This window comes from Rhinolophus ferrumequinum, chromosome 23 (genome assembly GCF_004115265.2).
Source record: "Rhinolophus ferrumequinum isolate MPI-CBG mRhiFer1 chromosome 23, mRhiFer1_v1.p, whole genome shotgun sequence".
Lineage (NCBI taxonomy): Eukaryota > Metazoa > Chordata > Mammalia > Chiroptera > Rhinolophidae > Rhinolophus > Rhinolophus ferrumequinum.
In genome coordinates, this window is record NC_046306.1 from 9,576,392 (window position 1) to 9,595,609 (window position 19,218).

General features: G+C 50.1%; 2 protein-coding genes across 2 annotated transcripts; one reads left to right on the forward strand and one right to left on the reverse strand.

Moving 5' to 3' along the window:
* The first annotated feature begins 232 nt into the window (after positions 1-232).
* SPATA2 (spermatogenesis associated 2) lies at positions 233-10,500 on the forward strand. The gene is made up of 3 exons (XM_033095013.1): positions 233-490; positions 5,789-6,231; positions 7,171-10,500. The coding sequence occupies exons 2-3, from the start codon at positions 5,896-5,898 to the stop codon at positions 8,395-8,397; spliced, it is 1,563 nt and encodes a 520-aa protein (XP_032950904.1). The 5' UTR covers positions 233-490; positions 5,789-5,895; the 3' UTR covers positions 8,398-10,500.
* A 1,024-nt stretch (positions 10,501-11,524) lies between these two features.
* LOC117016257 (interferon lambda-1-like) lies at positions 11,525-13,294 on the reverse strand. Its single transcript, XM_033095454.1, has 3 exons — positions 12,971-13,294; positions 12,725-12,873; positions 11,525-11,588 (listed from the first exon to the last, which is right to left on the reverse strand). Exons 1-3 carry the CDS (start codon positions 13,229-13,231, stop codon positions 11,525-11,527), a joined length of 474 nt encoding a protein of 157 aa, XP_032951345.1. The 5' UTR covers positions 13,232-13,294.
* Positions 13,295-19,218: the final 5,924 nt, after the last annotated feature.

The window sequence follows — 19,218 nt, forward strand, 5'->3', positions numbered from 1 at the left end:
GCCAAGTTCGGGAATTAGAGACCCAGAGTCTCTCCGCCTGTGCTAGCAGTTCTGAGACTCCACCGCCCAACTCCTGACCGGTTCCCATGACAACCCAGCTTGCTGCCATTCCGGGGCTGTTGGTGTGCGTCACTTCCGGCCCTTTTATTTCCGGGTCCTAGCCCCAGCCCGGACAGCGTCCCTTTAATGCTCAAAGTGGGATTCTGCGGCTTCTGTGTTTGTTCGGCCTCCTGCTTCTTCCTCCGCTGCCCTTGGGCCTCGGCTTTTTCTCGGCCCTGCGCGCAGCGGCGGCCCGGCCTCCTTTTGGGCCCGCCTCCGACGGACGTCACTTCCTGTCCGAGTGTTTCCGGGTCGCCGCTGGCTCGGGAGTACTGGTCTCGGTCCCCTACAGCCGGCTGGAGCGGAGGAGCCCAGCCGGGCTCGGCTCTGGGGGCTGCCGCGGCTCCTCCTTGCTACGCTCGGCCGGGGCGTCTTCCGCCGCAGTGCCGAGGTAAGTGTGGGCGGCCGCGGGCGGAACGGCCCCTGGGGCTTTCCCGGGTGGAGGGGGCAGCCGACTCGGCGGGGCTCGGCGGCTGGGGAGCGGGGTCTCCTCGCGGCCGTCCGGGAGGACTGGCGGGCTCGCTCGCATTTTCGGCGCCCCGGGGTCCCAGCTTGTCCTCTGGATCCCTACTCCCCCAAGGACTGCCTCGCAGACACCCAGGACCCGCTATAGGTGGTTCAGGGCAGCTCAGGAGGAACACCCCCTTTTCGGAGACTAACCAAGCAGGAGGACACCCCGATTCCATTGAGAGGCAGTTACCACATAGTGGTCCCCAGCCCAGCTTTTGGCGGCAGACCTGGGTTTGTACTCACTGTTGACCTTGGACAAGTCATTTCATCTTCTGAGCCTCAGTTGTCTAATTAATCAGTTAAATGGAGTGAACCTGCTTGCTAGGACCGTAGTGGGGATGAAGTGAGATAATGCGTGTGAAGTACAAGCCCTGGCATAGAGCAGACGTCCAATAAATGATAGCTTCTGTTAATTCATTCACAGACCCGTGGGGAGTGCCCGAGTGTGGGTCTGGGGTGTTTTTCACAACTGACGTGGCCCTTGGAGGCTGTAGGAATTACCAGGCTGGGAATAGCCGCTGGCTTCTGTCCCCCGCAGGGAGGGAAAACTGCTTCCTTCAGAGCCCCTCGGAGAGGCAGCTGCCACCAGGGAAGCCCAATTGCAGCACCGCCGAGGTTATTTTCAGAGGTTTGGAAGGCCTATCTCTGAATTTCTCCGGAATCTGGTTGGGGTGTGGGGACCCTCTGGTGTTTCACAGCCAGTGAAAGGTGCCTCGATTGTGTCTCCGGAGCCTTGGGGCTTGGAATGAGTGCAAAGGAGTGGGGTGCGGAGGTGGAGGGGGCTGAATTGCTCCCCGCCCCCGCGCTGCTGTTTGGGGGCTGAAGGAACTCGGAGCCCGCTGAAGCTAGACCAGGGATCTGTAAACCTGTGGACTGGGGCAGTGCTGGGACCAAAATAGCTCCTGCCTGTGCAGGGAGGGGGCGCCTTCAAATGCTGCTTGGGGAACATTTCTGCTTGAATGGGCCAGCTGAGGTAAAGCCAAGCCAATGCTTTGCTACCCAGAATCATTTCAGTTCCATTCAGTGGGGTTTTAAACAGATACAGCTTTCCTCTGAGGTGTTTAAAAAATTATTAAAAAGCCACCCCCTCCCTGACTGCAATATCTATCTCTTCATCGATTTGCTTTGGAAAGGGGGCCCAGATTGCGGGTGCAGGAAGTGCTGACCAGGCCTGTTGGCTCTGGGCACCTGCCTGACTCCGTTAGGGATGTTCACAGTGCCATTTTTTTCCTGCCCGACTGGCACATCTTGGCTTTCCAGTCCTTGGGTTGCTTCGAGAAATTAACAGCTCTGTCACTGAGCTGTCTGGTCTCCTGTAAGCACGCTGTTTTTGCAGTGAGCGTGTTTGGGTTCTTGCAGAGTACTGGGAATAAATTGCTGGTTCTGTGCTCTGAAAAGACACCAGCTATGACCAGCTATAATGCAGCCTGTATTCTCAGAAAATGTATTCAGGACGGATGATGTCAGCTGCTTCACCACTGGCCGGTCTCTGGCCAGCTTCTTTCCTTGGCCCTCGAGCTTACATCATAGAGCTTTGTGGCTCCTCCAGCCCCATTCTGTGTGGGAAGATGTGAGTTTTGCTACTACAGGAATTTTTGGAACTTAACTCTGCTCACAGGGCCACAGGGCCTCCTAGCTTAGCTGAGCCCTTTCGAGTAGAGCTGTCCAGCAGATACAGCAGGGCAGCTTTGCTTCAAAGCAGCGCAGCCCAGAGCTTGAGTCAGGGTTTTGGCATCAGACCAAGGTTCAGATCTCAGATCCACTTTTTCCTAACCTTGTGACTTTGTGCCTCTCTGAGCCTCAGTTTCCTCTGTAACCTTGAGGCTGTTGTGTTGATTTCATTGATTTTCATCCAGCCTCAGCAGAGGGCCCTGTACTAAAGTACTAATCCCTCGGTGAATGGTACTAAGTGTAACAATAAATGAGGGAGATAAATGGGAAAAAGCACAGGTCTCAGGGCCGGCCAACCCAAGTTCAAATGGCAGTTCTGACCCTTTGAAGCTCTGTTGGGCAGGTTAACGACCGAGCCTTGGTTTTCTCTCAGTGCTATGAGGATTAAACGGGATGATGGAGTTGAAATGGAAAGCCCAATGCTTAGCACATAGGACCTCAATAATTGTTAGTTTCCTTCTCTTTTCTTTCTCCTTAATTATCTTTTAGCATTCATTTTCTTTCACCATTTTCCTCACCTATCTAGGTTGATTCAAGATTCTTTTTGGATAGGTTTCCCATCCTTGACTAGGATTTTGAACACCAACTGGGCTCTTTGGATCCCTTCCCCTTGTTTATTGTTTGCCAGCAACAGACAAGGATGTGGACTGTGGTTTGATTACAGAGCGGCAGCCGCTGAGCTGGAGGGTGGCTGACTTTGTTAAAAAAAAAAAAAAAAAGTCAGTCTCCATGGGCTTGAGGCTGATTTCCTTGGAACAAACTCACAGCAGTGTTTAGGAGGCTTGATGGCCTTCTGTGTCAATTGTTTTCAGGTGTATCAAAAAATAGTCCTTGCGGCTAGAGGCAGGATGGAAGCCTCGCTTAGAGAAATACAAAGTGATAAATGCATATGGGTTTTTCTTAGCAAGGACAGTGATGTCTTCTCCCAGGCTGCAATACGGTTTTATTTTTTAAGAGAACATACGTCCTTTGATGCTAGACAGTAAGCTCTTTCAACTAGAATTGAAGGAAGGGTTATGTCTTCTCAACTGTCCCTGCTGCTCTTACCCACCCCATACCCCCCAGCGCGCCCAATCCAGGGCCTGGCACAAGGTAGATGGTGCATAAATACTTGTGAACCTGGGAATCGTGGGGCGGTGGGAGGAACACAGGTGCCAAGTCACAAGGCCAGGCTTGGAATCCCCCTTTTACTAACCCTGAGCTACTTAGAGCATGTCATGTCATGGAGCCTCTGTTCCTTCCCTGTCTCTCTCTCTCTCTCTCTCTCTCTCTCTCTCTCTCTCTCTCTCCCCCCACCCAGGATTCTTGGGGGAGCTAAATGAGAAACTAAAGGCGTGGCGTCATGAAGCTTACATCCTTTGTATCATGCATTTCACTTGTTGTATCAAATGCCTTCTAAGGGCCAGGCTCTGTGGTAGGTAGGCCTCATGGTGAACGGAACAGGTGTAGTCCTTGCCTTGTGGAGCTCACTGCGTCATGGGGGGGAGACAAAGAGAGGGAGCCGGTAAATTAATACTGTGGATCGTTTCAGATGGTGATTACCCCAGGGTCACTGGGTAGGGCGGGACTGGGAAGGTGGGAGTTATTGGGCTGGGGCTGTCAGGGAGGGCCGCTGAGGGGTGGCATTGGGGCTGAGGCCGGAAGGGGAGTGAGCCAGCAGAGGGAAGAATCAGAGGAAGAACAAGCAAAAGGAACAACGCGTGCGAAGGTCCTGAGATGGAAATGAGCTTGGCGTGTCTGAGGAACAGACCGAAAGAAAGGTCCATGTGGGTGGCGCTTAGAGGGAAGGGACAGACTGCTATGAGGTGAGCAGCGGTCTGACCATGTCGAGCCTTCGAGCCTCAATCAAATGTGGATGATTTTATTGACCTCATGATGGTTGCCAGGCTCGTAGGCCTTTAGGACTTCCTGAGCTGAACTCACATCTGCTCAAGGACTGCGCAGGTCCGTGCCATCCCACTGCAGCTTCTCTGTCGGTTCCTTGCCATCCCCCACTGCCAGCAGGAGCCTGCTTCACTCAGTTAGCAGACACTTAGGAAGCACATACCCTGTCCCCGTGCTGTGGTTCCCTTACTGAGTAATGGGGTCAGGGTCCCCGCAGCCATGCAGCTGTGGTCAGGACAGGCGAGTGAAAATGCAGTCGGAGATGTTTGTCCGCTCTCTTCTGCCCTTCTTGAGACTGCTTGGTGGGGGTGGGTGTAGCAGCTCCAGACACCAGGAATGGCTGCTTGTCTATCAAGGGCTTCCTCCGAGCCAGCACTCTGTGAAGAGTGCATGCTGATCGCATGCCATCTTCCACCAACTAGGTTCTGTTATTAACCCCCATTTTCCGATGAGAAAACTAAAGCCCAGAGAGGTGAGTTATCCCCAGTAACCCAGAGACGCAGGCAGCCTGGCTTCGGAATCGGTGTGTCGCCCCTGTGTTTTGTTGTCTGCCCTCCTGGTAACGTCCTTCCATGAATCCCGTTGGCTCCCGCTGCCCGCACTGTGGCATCAGAATATCGCGGGATCTGTACATGTCCTAGTAACGGGTGGCCAAGCAGACAGCGAGAGTATATAAACCCTGTGTCTCCCAGCTCGGAACCTCCTATCTTCTCCCAACAGAACTGTAAACTGCTCTGAAGGCGAAGGGGAATGCAGGCCATCAGAGGTGGATAAAAGCGCTCTCCAGGGGCCAGCAGCCAGCGTGGTCTCTTTCCAACCACAAATACATTGTGTCCCTCTTCCCTGGGCTTTGAACTCCTCAGGCAGGTGCTTCACCCGTGTGAACACACTCTCTGAGGCCTTGGGGTCGGGATGCTGCCACGCCTGGGCTTCATCTCGGCTCGTTCCCCTCCTCTCCTCATGGCTTCAGCCACCCTGCAGGCTGCTTTGTGTTCACAGCCAAGCTCCTTCCTGCCTTCGGGAGGCAGGGTGTGGTGGGGAAGGGCATGGACTTTGGAGCCAGACTGCCAGGGCTCGGATCTCAGCTTCTTAAGAGTTCTGTGACTTGCGGCATGTTTCTTACCGTCTCTGTGTCTCAGTTTTACATCTGTATGTGGGGATAACAATAGTACCTATCTCCTAAGGTTTGAGGCGAAGGAAGGCTTTAGTACGGTAAGCACCTGGCGCATAGTAAGCACTCGCTTCTTATCTCCCTGCTGAGGCCTCTTGTGTTCCACCCTTGCCCCACCTCTTTGCCTGGCACACTCCTCATCCTGCAGGTCTAACTGTCACTGCCTCGGGGCTTTGCAAAATGCTTCTCCCCACAAAAGCAGGTTAGGTGCCCCAGCCATATTTTTCACTTGCGAGCTCCACAACGTCAGGGACCTTCCCCGTCTCGTGTCCACCATGACCTTGCACATAGTACACGTTCAGTAAATGTGTTGAATGAATGAGCAGAACGGGGCCCAGGGCTGGAGGTGCCCGTGTGCCTCAGGCCAGTTCTGTGTTGTGTTGGGCCTCGCAGCCACAGCTGGCGTGTGGACCATTTCCAGGGATGATGTGCTTCTTGCTCTCCCCCTTCCAGAGCACTCCGCTGGTCCAGGGGGGCATTATGTCAGAGCTTTCAGCGATGGCCCTGCTTCCGACCCACGAGCCATGGAGGAGATAAGGTAGCCCCCGTCCCCGGATCGGATGGGGAAGCCCAGTTCAATGGATACAAAATATAAGGATGACTTATTTCGGAAGTATGTGCAGTTCCACGAGGGCAAAGTGGACACCACCCCCAGCAAGCAGCGGCCTGGCAGTGATGAGTCCCTGCGGGTGGCGGCCTCCACCTTGCTCAGCCTGCACAAGGTGGACCCCTTCTACCGGTTCCGGCTGATCCAGTTCTACGAGGTGGTGGAGAGCTCCCTGCGCACGCTGAGTGCCTCCAGCCTGCGGGCTCTGCACTGTGCCTTCAGCGTGCTGGAGACGGTGGGCGTCAACCTCTTCCTCTACCCATGGAAGAAGGAATTCAGAAGCATCAAGGTAAGGTCTAAGCAGGCGCCTCCACATTGCTCGCCCTTCTGCTTTCTTGCCCCTTACGGTCCCTCTCGAGAAGGCTCGTGCCTGTCTGATCTCATCCCTTCCCTGCCCGCACACCCGCCTATGCTCCCCACCACCTGTGAGATAATGACCACGATTACCCCCAGGACTCCCCACCTGGTCTGCCTGTCCATGTCGTCTCTTAACTGGGTCCCCGCCCCTGGCAGCTCGCATCTGCAACTGGGAGGGTGGAAAGGCAGGCAGCCCTCTGGTGGTGCAGGGCCTTGAAACGGGTTAGAGGACATGGATTTGTCCTAAGTGGGCTGGAAGTGAGGCAGTGTCTGGGACCCGTTCACATGTGAAGAGAATCCTTCTGGCTGGATTGGGCAGTAGACTATAGAGGGACAAGAGTAGGGCGGGGAGAGCAGTTAGGAGGCTGCCACAGATGTCTGGGCATAACACAGAGGAGGAGTGAGGAGGCTGGATTTGAGAGAGAATTCTGAACCATTCTGAAGGCAGTGATCGCTCAGGAGGGTTCCCATCAAGCCAGGCTCTTAAGTCTGACATATTTCTTCAGACCTTCGTAGAAATGCCAGAAAGGAATATTCTCAGTGCACATCAGGCACCAGCCTCTGATCCGATCCCTTCTTTATCAAGTTTGCCCTCCTCTTCCCCGTAGGGAGCAGAGCTGCTGCGCCCCACGTAGAAAGCTAATGGCTTTGTTCCCTGTGCTTAAGAAAGGAGCGATGTGTCATTTCCCTCACACCAGTAGCTGAGCTATTGCCTTCTGTAGTGAGAAGCTGTTGAGATCATTCCGTTCTCTTTCTGCGGTTCCCTGCGCTCCAGCTCAGACTTGGATGTACTGGGCTTTGAGGCAGCCTTTCTTGCGTCTCAGAGAGACAGCCCGCCTCTTTTTCTGACCCTTCCCCCTCCCCCTTCTAGACCTACACGGGCCCCTTCGTTTATTACGTCAAGTCCACGTTACTGGAAGAGGACATCCGAACCATCCTGAATTACATGGGCTACGTGCCCGAGTTGGGGACTGCATACAAGCTCAAAGAATTCGTGGAGACCGTCCAGGTGAAGATGGTCTCCTTTGAACTCTTTCTGGCCAAGGTGGAGTGTGAGCAGATGCTGGAAATCCACTCACAAGTCAAGGACAAGGGCTATTCTGAGCTGGACGTGGTGAACGAGCGCAAGAGCAGCGCCGAGGACGTGCGCGGCTGCTCGGACGCCCTGCGGCGGCGGGCTGAGGGCCGGGAGCATCTCACAGCCTCGATGGCCCGCGTGGCTCTCCAGAAGTCGGCCAGCGAGCGGGCAGCCAAGGACTACTACAAGCCGCGCGTGACCAAGCCCTCGAGGTCCGTGGACGCCTACGACAGCTACTGGGAGAGCCGGAAGCCGCCCCTGAAGACCTCGTTGAGTCTGCGGAAGGAGCCCGTGGCCGCAGACGTGGGGGACGACCTCAAGGACGAGATCATCCGCCCGTCCGCCTCGCTCCTGACCATGTCCAGCTCCCCCCATGGCAGCCCGGATGATCTTCCATCCTCCTCCCCTAGCAATGGCCTTGGCCTGCTGCGCGGAACGTACTTCTCCACTCAGGATGACGTGGATCTGTACACAGACTCGGAACCCAGGGCCACGTACCGGAGGCAGGATGCGGGGCGGCCGGATGTATGGCTGGTCAGAAACGATTCCCACCCCCTCTACCATAAGCGCTCACCCCCCGCCAAAGAGTCCGCCGTATCCAAGTGCCAAAACTGCGGCCTGTCCTGCAGTTCCTCCATCTGCCAGCGCTGCGACAGCCTGCTTGCCTGTTCCCCGGCCTCCAAGGCCAGCGCCTTCCCCAGCAAGGTCCCCACCCATGACAGCCTGGCCCAAGGATCGGCTCTGAGGGAGAAGTATGCAGGCCACGCTCAGGGCGTCGACCGGCTGGCGCACCTCCACTCCAAATCCAAGCCCTCGGGCACAGCCAGCTCCCGCTGTGGCTTCTGTAATCGCCCGGGTGCCACCAACACCTGCACCCAGTGTTCAAAAGTTTCCTGCGATGCCTGCCTCGTGGCCTATCATTACGACCCCTGCTGCAAAAAGAGTGAGCTGCACAAGTTCATGCCCAACACCCAGCTGAACTACAAGGCCACCCAGTACTCTCATCTGGTGTACAGATAGACTGGACCGTGCACCTCCCTGCTCCAAGGGCTACACCACTGACCTTTCTGGTGTCATGGGAAGAAGTGTTCGTTCACACATTCGTCTGGGAAGCAGAAACCTGCACTTGACCATGTCGCTGCCAGGGATTGTGGGTCGGCTGCACCACGTGGGAGTTCACTTAGTGACTCAGTTCTTTCATCCGATGGCTGCTTTGTCACCTGAGAAGGGAGAGGGTGGCACTTCCGTTCAGATTCATTTTTGCTAATCTCTCCACTCCCTCTTCCGTTGGTTTTTGTTATTTTAAAAGAGGATTTCTAGCTCTGGGACTCTTGCCACACCTCCCCCTCCCACCGCCAAGCCACCTTGGACTAGGAAGGGCCCTCCAGGTCACCTCCACATGCCCACCTGGGGCGGCGAGCTTGAGGCCTGTTGGCTTGTGAAATGAGCCCTCCTGCCACACTGGGCCTCTCCCAGGGGCTCAGCCCTTCGCTGCCCGCGCCCCAAATACAAGGATCCCTTCCTGGACTCCCTGCCCCTGACTTCCCTGCTCTCTAGGTTTCACAGCTGAACTGAGTCCAATATGAGCTGAAGGTCATCCCGTTGCCACCACCGCTCAGTTCAGCCCAGATTGTTTGTGAACTTTGCCCCCGCGCATTGAAGTGTGGACCTTCCACAGCAGGTCTGACGTCCCCCTTTCTGTTGTTTGCACACGCCCCTCTTACTGTACTGTAAATAGATATTTTTGAGATTTATTTTTAAATAAATATTCAACTTGCTGTGTGTTTCAAAGTGGTTAAAGACATTATGTAGCTATTTATAAAAATGCCCCGGGTCCTTTAGTCTTCCAGGGGAGGGGCTCGTGCCCTCCCACGTCGTGGCCTCTACTCGCCCCAGCCCGAGGAGAGAGCGGAGAGTGTGGGGGCAGAGGATCTGCGTTGGTGGAGAGTCACTGTCTTCCCTACAATAAATCTCTATACACCTACCTCCAGTGTGCACTTCGGGGGATAGTGCGGCCCGAGAGGTCTGTGCACCTCGCGACGAGTCAGGAACCTCAGCTGTGGATCCACACCCGGTCTTTGCCACTTGCCGAGTGTGAACCTTGCACTCCAAACTTCTTGAGTCTCGTTTCAGAAGGAAACTCGTTGGGGATTCCCATCTCAGTCCTCTTCTCTTCGCCTGTTTCCGGGACTCTGCAACATTTGCGATCTTTTTGCACTAAAGGTGGGCAGGAGTTGGCGTGTGCCCATCAGACAGATGTCGCCTGAGATTGTCAGCTGAGCCTAAGCGCTTCCAAACCCGAAGGCCCCCATGACTCCTCATGTGAATGACTGAGCCCTGGATTTTCCTTTTGGGGTGCAGAGCAGGAGTGGGGCAAGAGTTTGAAAATAAAACCGCTTCCTTGTGAACTAATAATATATTTTAGCCATAAGTGTTTGTGATGTACAGAATGTTACGGGAATTTACATGCGGCAGGTTTTCCGGTCGGTGGAAGGAAGTATTCAGCTCTTGAACAAATTGAAATCTAGCTGAATCCTGAGGCCACTGTGAGTTTGCTGATGTTCTTCCAACTCAGTTGAGTGATTTTAAGGTTTTTCAAATCTTCTATGGCTCTTTTTTTATATATCAAGTAGATCCCTGTAGATACCCAACGTGTGTGTACAGCTAAATTTCAGCTGACTTTGTTACTGAGACCACCCATTCTGGGCATTCATCTTTGATGTTCTTCCTTTTCACGTTTCAGAAGTGTCAATGCCTGTCCCTCCTGAGAGCTCTAGTTTTCTAGCTTTCCATTTCCAGATCGCTCCAGCACTATTGTAACCCTTTTAACCAACTGTGATGCCACGTAACTTATACATAGTGGATGAAAGCAGGAACGACTGACTCGTCCTAGGAGAGAAAGTCCAGTGTACGCATCATCAAGGAAATACCGTGTCATAGGCTGGAAAAGGAAGTGCTCTGACCATGCTCCACCTCGGTGTGTATCGTACTGTATCAGGTTGCTGTGACTGAGATAAATGTATGCTAATTTAAAAGTGAAGATGTTTTGCATTTGATTTCTACCAAGAGTTGAAATGTTGAGAGATGATTTAAAAAATTATAATAAAGTGTCTTCCATTATTAAATAAAGTGTTTGTGGTTTTATGTCCACCTTCCTGCTTTGAAGTTTGATTTGCTCAAACTTTTTTTCCTGAAGTCATATTTAGTTCCTTAATGACATTTTCTCAATGAAACTGACAATAGCCAGCATTTGAGTGCTTATACTGTGAGCCAGGCACTTTATATGCTGAAACTTTACATGCACAAGCTCAGGTAATTGTCTCAGTACTCCTGTAAGGTGGTACGGTTGTGGTCCCCATTGTACAGCTGGAGAAGCAGGTAGACAGAGTTCAGCCTGTTTCCCAGCAGTAGGACTGCACACTCCAGGAGAAATGGCTGTTGGTAGTGACTGACAGGCATTAAATAACATTGAAGGATGTTACGAAAACAATTAATTGCATTTTCAATTCTTGCAATCCATTTCAATGCCCCAAGGAAGTCAGTTGAAAGCTAGCTTGTTTTTAACAGAGAAAGCAGATGTCAGGCTCAGCAGCTTTGGCAGACTCTTAGCTAGGTTTTCAGTTACCTTCTTTTTAGGGCAGGCCATACTGCTTTTCTGTTTACAGCAATGACAGATTCCTTTAAGAATCAATTTAAAGTGTTTTTTAAAATGAGGGTTGAGTCAGCAGAACATATGGCAAAAATTGTAAGGGTCCCATAAGAGCAGCTGTGGTTTGGGACCTTCTCGCTTTATGGACCAGCAGGGCTTCTGTGGCCACGATGCTGACCACTGCTGGGCTGGCCCCCACGAGGCGGCTTAGTTGTTGGGGAAGAGACTGAAAACAGGTTTCTCCATTTCATGCATTGGCTGAACAAATATCCAGGCCTCGGGCCAGACCAAGGACCAGATGCTGGGTTTGGTTTTAGCTGCAGCATAGGAAATGGCACCCGCCATCTTGGCTGCCGGGAACAGCAGCTTCCTAGAGGACACCCCGCCCGGGAGAGCAAAGGAAGTCAGACACTTCTGCATCCAAAGCGGAGCGGAGACTTGGAGCAGATTGCTTAATTTGTATATGTAAATGACAAGCATATTTAAACATCATCAGGCCTACCAGCTGTAGACCATTAGCTCTGCTGCCAGCTCCGAGCGCCGATCTGTGGCACCCACATGCCTGTACCAATCTCAGAGGGATGAGAGTTGTGGTAGACACCGGATTGAACCCCGATCTCCACTTACTCCTTCTCCCTGGGTAATGGAAACCCTGATTTTTAGACAGCCTGAATGAAAACTGCCTTTCCCAGCCTCTCCTGCAGCCAGGCGTGGTCATATGACTATGTCTGGTCCCTGGGATGGAAAAAGTGCTTTGTGTGGCTTCTAAGACGAGTCCTTCCGTTCTTCCCACCCCATCCTCTTTCCTGGCTGGAGTGGCTGTGCTGGCTGGAATGGAGCAGCCATGTGAGACTGAGGCAGACGCCAAGTGAAGAAGAGGCTGGGACAGTAGCTGGAAGGGGCTGGGTCCCGGATGCTATTATCTTCCTTAAACTGCATTTTTCCCCATTTGCTCCTTTTTAAAGCCTTTGCATTTGCAAAAGGAATATAACGAACCTTCCCGTACATGGAACCCAGCTCCAGTGGTTCGACAGTTACCAGCCTGGTTTCCTCCTGCCTATCCATCCACTTCCCCACTCCTAAATTCCTCTGAAGCAAAATTCCAGACATCTATTTCATTTGGGACTATTTCAGTACGTGTATCTAAAAGACAAGGACTTTTAAAACGCTATACCATTATGACATCTAAATTTTTATAACAATTCCTTTCTAGCGACCAATATCCAGTCAATGTCCCCATGTCCATTTGCCTTATAAATCCGTATTTTAAAAAGTTTGTTTGCATCAGGGCCCTAATATGGTCTCCACGTGGCAATTGTGGAGGTGTTTAAGACAGGGTTCCTCTGTAGACTGTCCCTAGGGAGTATAGGGGCTCCATCTACCTCTTTCCTTGAATGTATGTGTTCAAGAAACTGGATTGTCCTTCAGTTTGCCAGAGCCTGCATTTTGCTTATTGCAGCCCTGCTGCTGTTCAACATATTTCTCTGTTCTCTCAACCTCCTGAAAATTGGTAGTTGGCTCTTCCTTTTTCCACCCCAATTCCTTACTGTTTACAAAAGTAGAAAAATAAGCATCTCTTTGGTATGAGTCAGTGCTGCAGCTTCATATAAATAAGGGGTGAGAGGAAATAAGGCCGGGATGGGCCGTGCATAAACAAGGTCCTGGTCCCAGCTGGGCCGGGGGCGGGTCCAGGTGCACAGGTCTCCACAGGCAACACATTTCAGGTCCCATGTGACGAGGGGGGAGAGGTTGAAAGTGACAGAGGCCTTGAGACTCCTTTGGGGCCGCTGGAGATGGCACAGCCAGTGGCGGAGGTGGCTCTGGGGCGGGGCCTGCTGCAGGCTGAGCTGTGACACAGGCCTGGAGCTTGAAGGGGAGGTGGTGCTGCTCTTGTGAAGGCTGGACCAGGATGACCCCCGGGGCAAGTCCGCCACGTGTAGCTCAGCCTCCAAGGCCCCAGGGCGCTCCCAACACCTGCAGCTGCCTCAGGTCCCTGGTTCTGGGGAAGAGGCAAGAGCTGCAGCTCCAGCTCTTCAGCGGCAGCCACTCTTCCAAGGTGACCTTGGCCTTGAAGGCTTCCAGCTCCCGTGGCGACAGAGATTGGAACCTGCTGAAGTGGCAGCCCCTCCTGGTCATGGTGGGCTTGGAAGTGGGGATAGGACCTGCTCTGGCCAAGCCCAGCACCATGGACCCAAGCGCAGCCATGACCGAAGCTCAACTGCTTCCCTGGCCACGTAGCTCAGTCCCAACAGATGTGTGTAAAGTCAAAAGGCGAATGGAAATTGGAATCTCCACTGGGACTGATAAGGCATGCGTGGGTGGGGCCAGGTGAGTTTGGACCTGTGCCAAGAATGAGAAACCGAAAGTCCTCATGGGAGGGCCTGCTTTCTGAGAAGCCCCTGCGCTGGCTGTGGGGACCCCCTGACTGAGGCTGCGGCAGGTGGAGACATGGGAAACTGGCTGGAGGACCCTCACAGTGGGGCTACCTGAGTGCCGGGGGGGGGGGGGGCAAATGATTTTAAATTTGTTGTGGTCCCACTTGTCTATTTTTGCTTTTGTTACTTGTGCATTTGGTGTCATATCCAAGAAATTATTGCAAAGTCCAATGTCATGAAACTTTTCCCTATGTTTTCCTCTAGAGTTTTATAGTTTTAGGCCTTTAATCCCTTTTAAGTTCTGTATTTGGAGTAAAGTAAGAATCTGACTTTATTCTTTTGCATTTGGATATCTAGTTGTCCCAACACCATTTGTTGAGATTGTCCTTTTCCCACTGTCTGTTCTTGGCACCCTCGTGGAAGATCATTTGACCATATATGCGAGGGTTTATTTCTGGGCTCTCTGTTGTGTTCCATTGGCCTGTATGTCTGTCTTTATGCCAGTATCACACTATTTTGATTACTGTAGCTTTGTATGTAATGTGTTTTGAAATCAGAAAGTGTGAGGCCCCCAACATTTTCTTTTTCAAAATTGTTTTGGCTGTTCAGGGTCCCTTGAGATCCTATATAAGTTTTAGGATTTTTTTTTCCTATTCAGCGAAAATGCCAATGGGATTTTGATAGGGATTGCATTGAATCAGTAGATTGCTTTGGGTAGGATGGGCATTTTAATAATAGTAAGTCTTCCAACCCATGAACACGGGATGTCTTTCTGGTTTTCTTTATTTAATTTCTTTTAGCAATGTTTTGTAGTTTTCAGTGTACAAGCCTCTCACCTCCTTGGTTAAGTGTATTCCTTAGGGTTTTATTCTTTTTGATGTTATTGTAAATGGAATTGTTTTTGTAATTTTTTCAGATTGTTCATTGTTCATGTATAGTAAGCAAATTATATTTGTAAATTATATTTGTGTATTGATTTAGTGTCCTGCAACTTGGCTGAATTTATTTTTTAGGTCTAACGGATTTGTGTGTGTGTGTGTGTGTGTGTGTGTGTAATCTTTAGGCTTTTCTACATATAAGATCATACCATCTGGGAACAGATATAATTTTCTTTCTTTCCAATTTGGATGCCTTTTATTTCTTTTTCTTGCCTAACTGCTCTGGCTAGGATTTCCAATCCCATGTTGAATAGAAGTGGTGAGTGGGCATCCTTGCCTTGTTCCTGATCTTAGGAAAAGCTTCTGTCTTTCATCATTGAGTATGATGTGAGCTGTGGCACATAAATGTTCACATGTGGCCTTTATTGTATTAACTTCCTTCCGTTCCTAGTTTGTTGAGTGTTTTTATCATGAAAGTGTGTTGAGTTTTGTTAAAGGCTTTTTCTAAATTGAGATGACCATGTGGTTTCTGCCTTTCACTCTATTAACGTGCATCACTTGGGGTTGACTTTTGAGGTGTGCTCAGATTTGGGGTTGATCTTTTGGGTAAGAATACTTCACAGATGTATTCCTTCATCGCGTTCTCTCCCTTTGAGATATTAACAGCCATTAAGACTGTTATGAGTACTTAGATCCATTATTTCATTGGAAGTTGCAAAATGGAGATATTCCAATTCTAGTGTTCCTTCTTTGGCAACTGGAATACTTCCATAAAAAGAAACTTCCCTGGGGGCGGCCAGATGGCTCAGTTGGTTAGAGTGCCATCTTTGAACAACAAGGTTGCCGATTCGATTCCCACATGGGTCAGTGAGCTGCGCCCTCCACAACTACATTGAAGACAAGCTGCCGCTGAGATTCCGGAGGGGTGGCCGGATGGCTCAGTTGGTTAGAGCATGAGCTCTCAACAACAAGGTTGCCGGTTCAATTCCCACATGGGATGGTGGGCTGCACCCCCTGCAGCTAAAGATGGAAAATGGTAACTGGACTTGGAGCTGAGCTGCGCCCTCCACCACTTGATTGAAGGACAACAACTTGGAGCTGATGGGCTCTGGAGAAACATACTGTTCCCCAATAAAATTTGGAAAAAAAAGAAACTTCCCTGGGATGGTGTATGATAAAATTGCATAGAAATGCACACACGCATGCATGCATGCAACACATACACACACACACACACAAAGAGTGTATGTAAAACTGGTGCAGTCAGAACAAGGTTGGTGGATTGTACCCATGTCAGTTTCCTGGTTGTGATATTGTTCTGTAATTGTGTAAGATGTTACTCCTGGGGAAACTGGGTGCGAGGTATATGGGACCTTTCTGTACTATTTTTTGCAACTTCCTATAAATTCATGATTATTATTTTTTAAGTTAAAGGAAACTTCCCTCATCTACTATTTGACTACCAGTGGTATAAGAAAGGCGGGATAAGTGCTTAATTCTTTCCCTTTATCTTTATTTAGAATAATGAGTCGATCTTAGAATCCCCCAAGAATGACTTATTTTTTAAAAGTATCATTCTGAACTCATTGATTTCAGTATATTTCGTGTTTCAGTCCATTGCATTAGTCTTGCTACTGATGTTCAAATTCCCGTCTTTGGCCAGTCGGAACCTCTTCAAGCTGGCTCCTGAGATCTCTGACCTAACCCTGAATTCTTTGCTTCCTCACTCTCTGGTATGACACGGTGCTCCAGGTTTGTTTTTATGTGTTCTGCCCAAGTCCGGAATCAGATGTTTAGCCAGAGACCTGGGTCCTTTCACTGTGAAATGGCACCTGGACCCCACCATCTGAGCACTCAGGGAGCTCACTGCCCCCGGTTGGTCACTGTTTCTAATGGGCAGAGGCAAAACAGATTGACATTCTAAAACAAGACAAAATACATCACAAATTCATCTTCATACTTCAAACTAAAATTCAGGACCACAGAATTTTCGTCGAACCTCATTTATCTCCCGCCCCCCGGTGCTGAGACTCCTAGTTCTCAAGGACTCCAGGGAAGCTACTGCTAATTTTGCTTTTGTCACCCATGACTAGAGCTAATCCTGAGATGAGGGCGTCATGGGCCTGGGATGGTCCTTGGAGAGCGTCTGTTATTCAGCACAGAGCCGGGGAGAAGGACCGAGGCTACGAGAGCGTAAGGAGCATCTGCAAGCTGGCAGATATGATGAACTCTGGCTGCCCGTTGCTCCGTTAGGAAATGAAACATCAGGGCTACTGGGGAAGCCGGGGTGGGTGGATGGAGTGTGTCCACGTGCAGTTCCTCACCCTCCCTCCCCTACCCCAGAGGGGCCCGTGGTCCTGGTGTTGACCTTTCCAGCCTTTCTTCCCACTCTCTCCATGTGTGTGCGTCCCTAAGCACCCGTCCCTAAGCACCCGTTTCCCATGTTCTGCATGGGTTTCTATGTACTTCCTATACTGGACTCTTCGGCAGCTTGTTCTTCCCACGTCTCCCAACATCTGAGATTTAGCCCCATTGATATGTTCATTCCAGTTTCATTAATTCATGCGTCCATTCTCACTGCTGTATAGTATTCCACTCCTGTATAGCATTACTGGGTCAGTTTATCCATTCTAGTTACAATCATTTATTTAGCTTGTTTTCAACACCTTGCCATTACAAATAATCTTGTAGGTGTCTCCTGCCTGGTGCATGAGTGGGTAAGAATTTCTCTAGGGCAGGCCACTTTTTCTGTAAATGGCTAGACAGTGAATTAAAAAAAAAAAGTAAGTGCTTATATAACGAGAGAAAACAAATTTCCATGATTTTTTAATTTAAAAATTCAGAACTTTATTTATGGACATTGAAATTTAAATATCATGTAATTTTCACAGGTCATGAAATATAAGTCTTTTGAATTTTTCTCAACCATCTGAAAATGTTCAAAACCATTCTTAGCTCTCTGGTAGCACAACAACAGGGGGCAGGCTGGGGCTGCCAGCCTTGCTCTCTAGGGCATAAGCCCAGGAGAGGAATTGCTGGGTCGAAGGGTGGCAGGCATCTTTACCTTCACTAGGTATTGCCAGACGCTCTTCAAAGTCATTCTTTCAGTTTGGATTCTCACCTGAGGATGATGAGACTTGCTGTTTCCCTAGTGCTCTTAATGTCACCTCAAACATCCCCATTTAATGTGTTGCTCCTCTAGTTCTGGTGTCATTGTAATCACATTTTGAAAAGAGACATTTTCTTATGAAAGAAATAAATATATACAAACAAGATTTTTAAAGTTACCCATAATCCTTCCACTCAAAACCAAAGTTAAAATTTGGCACCTGGCCTTCCAGATTTTTTCTTATATGTAAACACACCTTTAATTTTTACAGGCTAATGCTTTATGTGTTGTTTTGGAATCTGCTTGTCTCACTTCATGAAGTTGTACCAGGATTATTTTTGTGGTGAGTAACATAAAACCCAACCAAAAGTGGCATAAACAATAAGAACATGTATTATGTCACGTAATGAGATCTGGAGGGAGGTCAGTTCCAGGGCTGATTAATTCATCGGTGCGACTGTGTCATTAAAAGCTTCCAGGTCTTCTGCCCTTCTGTTCTGCCATCCTTAGCATGTGGTGAGGTCTTCCCTTGTCTCAAGAAGGCTTCAGCAGGTCCAGGTACTAGGACAGCCTCACAAAATGAGAGGCAGAGGCCAGACAATGGAAGGGGGTGCTTCCCTTCCTTCAGTGTCTTTCTGAGAGTGAGGCAACAGTTCTAGACATTCCTCAAGACGTTGCTCCGTTCTCCTGCCAGACCTGGGTCAAAGGCCCGTTTGTCAGTCATTCTCAGGCCAGGGGAGTGGAATGACCAGGCACGGCTCGGACTGGGAGTGGGTCCCCTGTCCCCGTGATGCTGATGCGTGTGGTTACCCTTAGCAATGACACCAGGGCCCAGGGTAGAAATGGTGGTTGGATGGGCAGCCTACAACCTGCCACGTTAGGGATTAATGGGTGTTTGAGGAGTACTATCTGTATTCAAAAAACAAGATTTCTACTCTGATTCATCTTTTTGTCATTTTGAAATCTCAAACATTTAAGGAGAGGATAAAAATGTTTTTTCTCTAAAGGTGGCAAGAGGCAGGCCTGCCTAATACTCTCATCTCCAAATCCTTAAATCTTTAATTGCTGGTAAATATTCTATTTTTCTCACCAATCCACTAGAGATGGGCAAAGAAATTATTTTCAATTTTTCCTCATTACAGATATTGTCCAGATGACTATTTTTGGAGCCAAATTTTTGTGCACATTCGTTTTGTCCTTTGAGGAGAATTGCTGTGTCAAAACACGGGCCATTTCCAGGCTTCTGATAGGTGTCCCCATGTTGGCCTCCAAAAAGCTTGAACCAGCTGGCCTTCCCGCCAGCAGGTAGCTTTGTACAGCTCACTTTGCCACAGTATAAACCACTACATTCTTGTGGCCCTTTTTCAGTAAGCAAAGACCTGTTTTCTTCCCCATTTGCATCAGGGCGTCATCTGAAAGCTGCCTGTGTGTGCAGAGGGCTCTCAGTCCCTTCTGTCCCCAGGACCAGGCTGATGCCAAAGCCCCCAGAGGGTCCCCATCTCTGACCCATCTTCCCCTCCACAATCTGCAACTCCGTCAAGAACAGCAAATCATTTCTTAGGAACCAAGCCATGACAAATGCCTCTCACAGCTTACTCGGGGGAGGACAAAATAAGCCTGGCCTTCCGAATGGTCCATAAAACAAATCAAAAAGCAGTACTTAAAAAAAGATTCCTTCATTTTGACAAAGAAAATTGCTTAAAAGAATACACGATTCTGATTCACCTTGAGAACAAATCAAGCTTTGCACAGCTGTATTTGGAGAAAACATGAAAGCCTTTGGTTCAGTCACGAACCTCGCAGCTCCTCAGAGCAGGGCTGGGGCTGTGA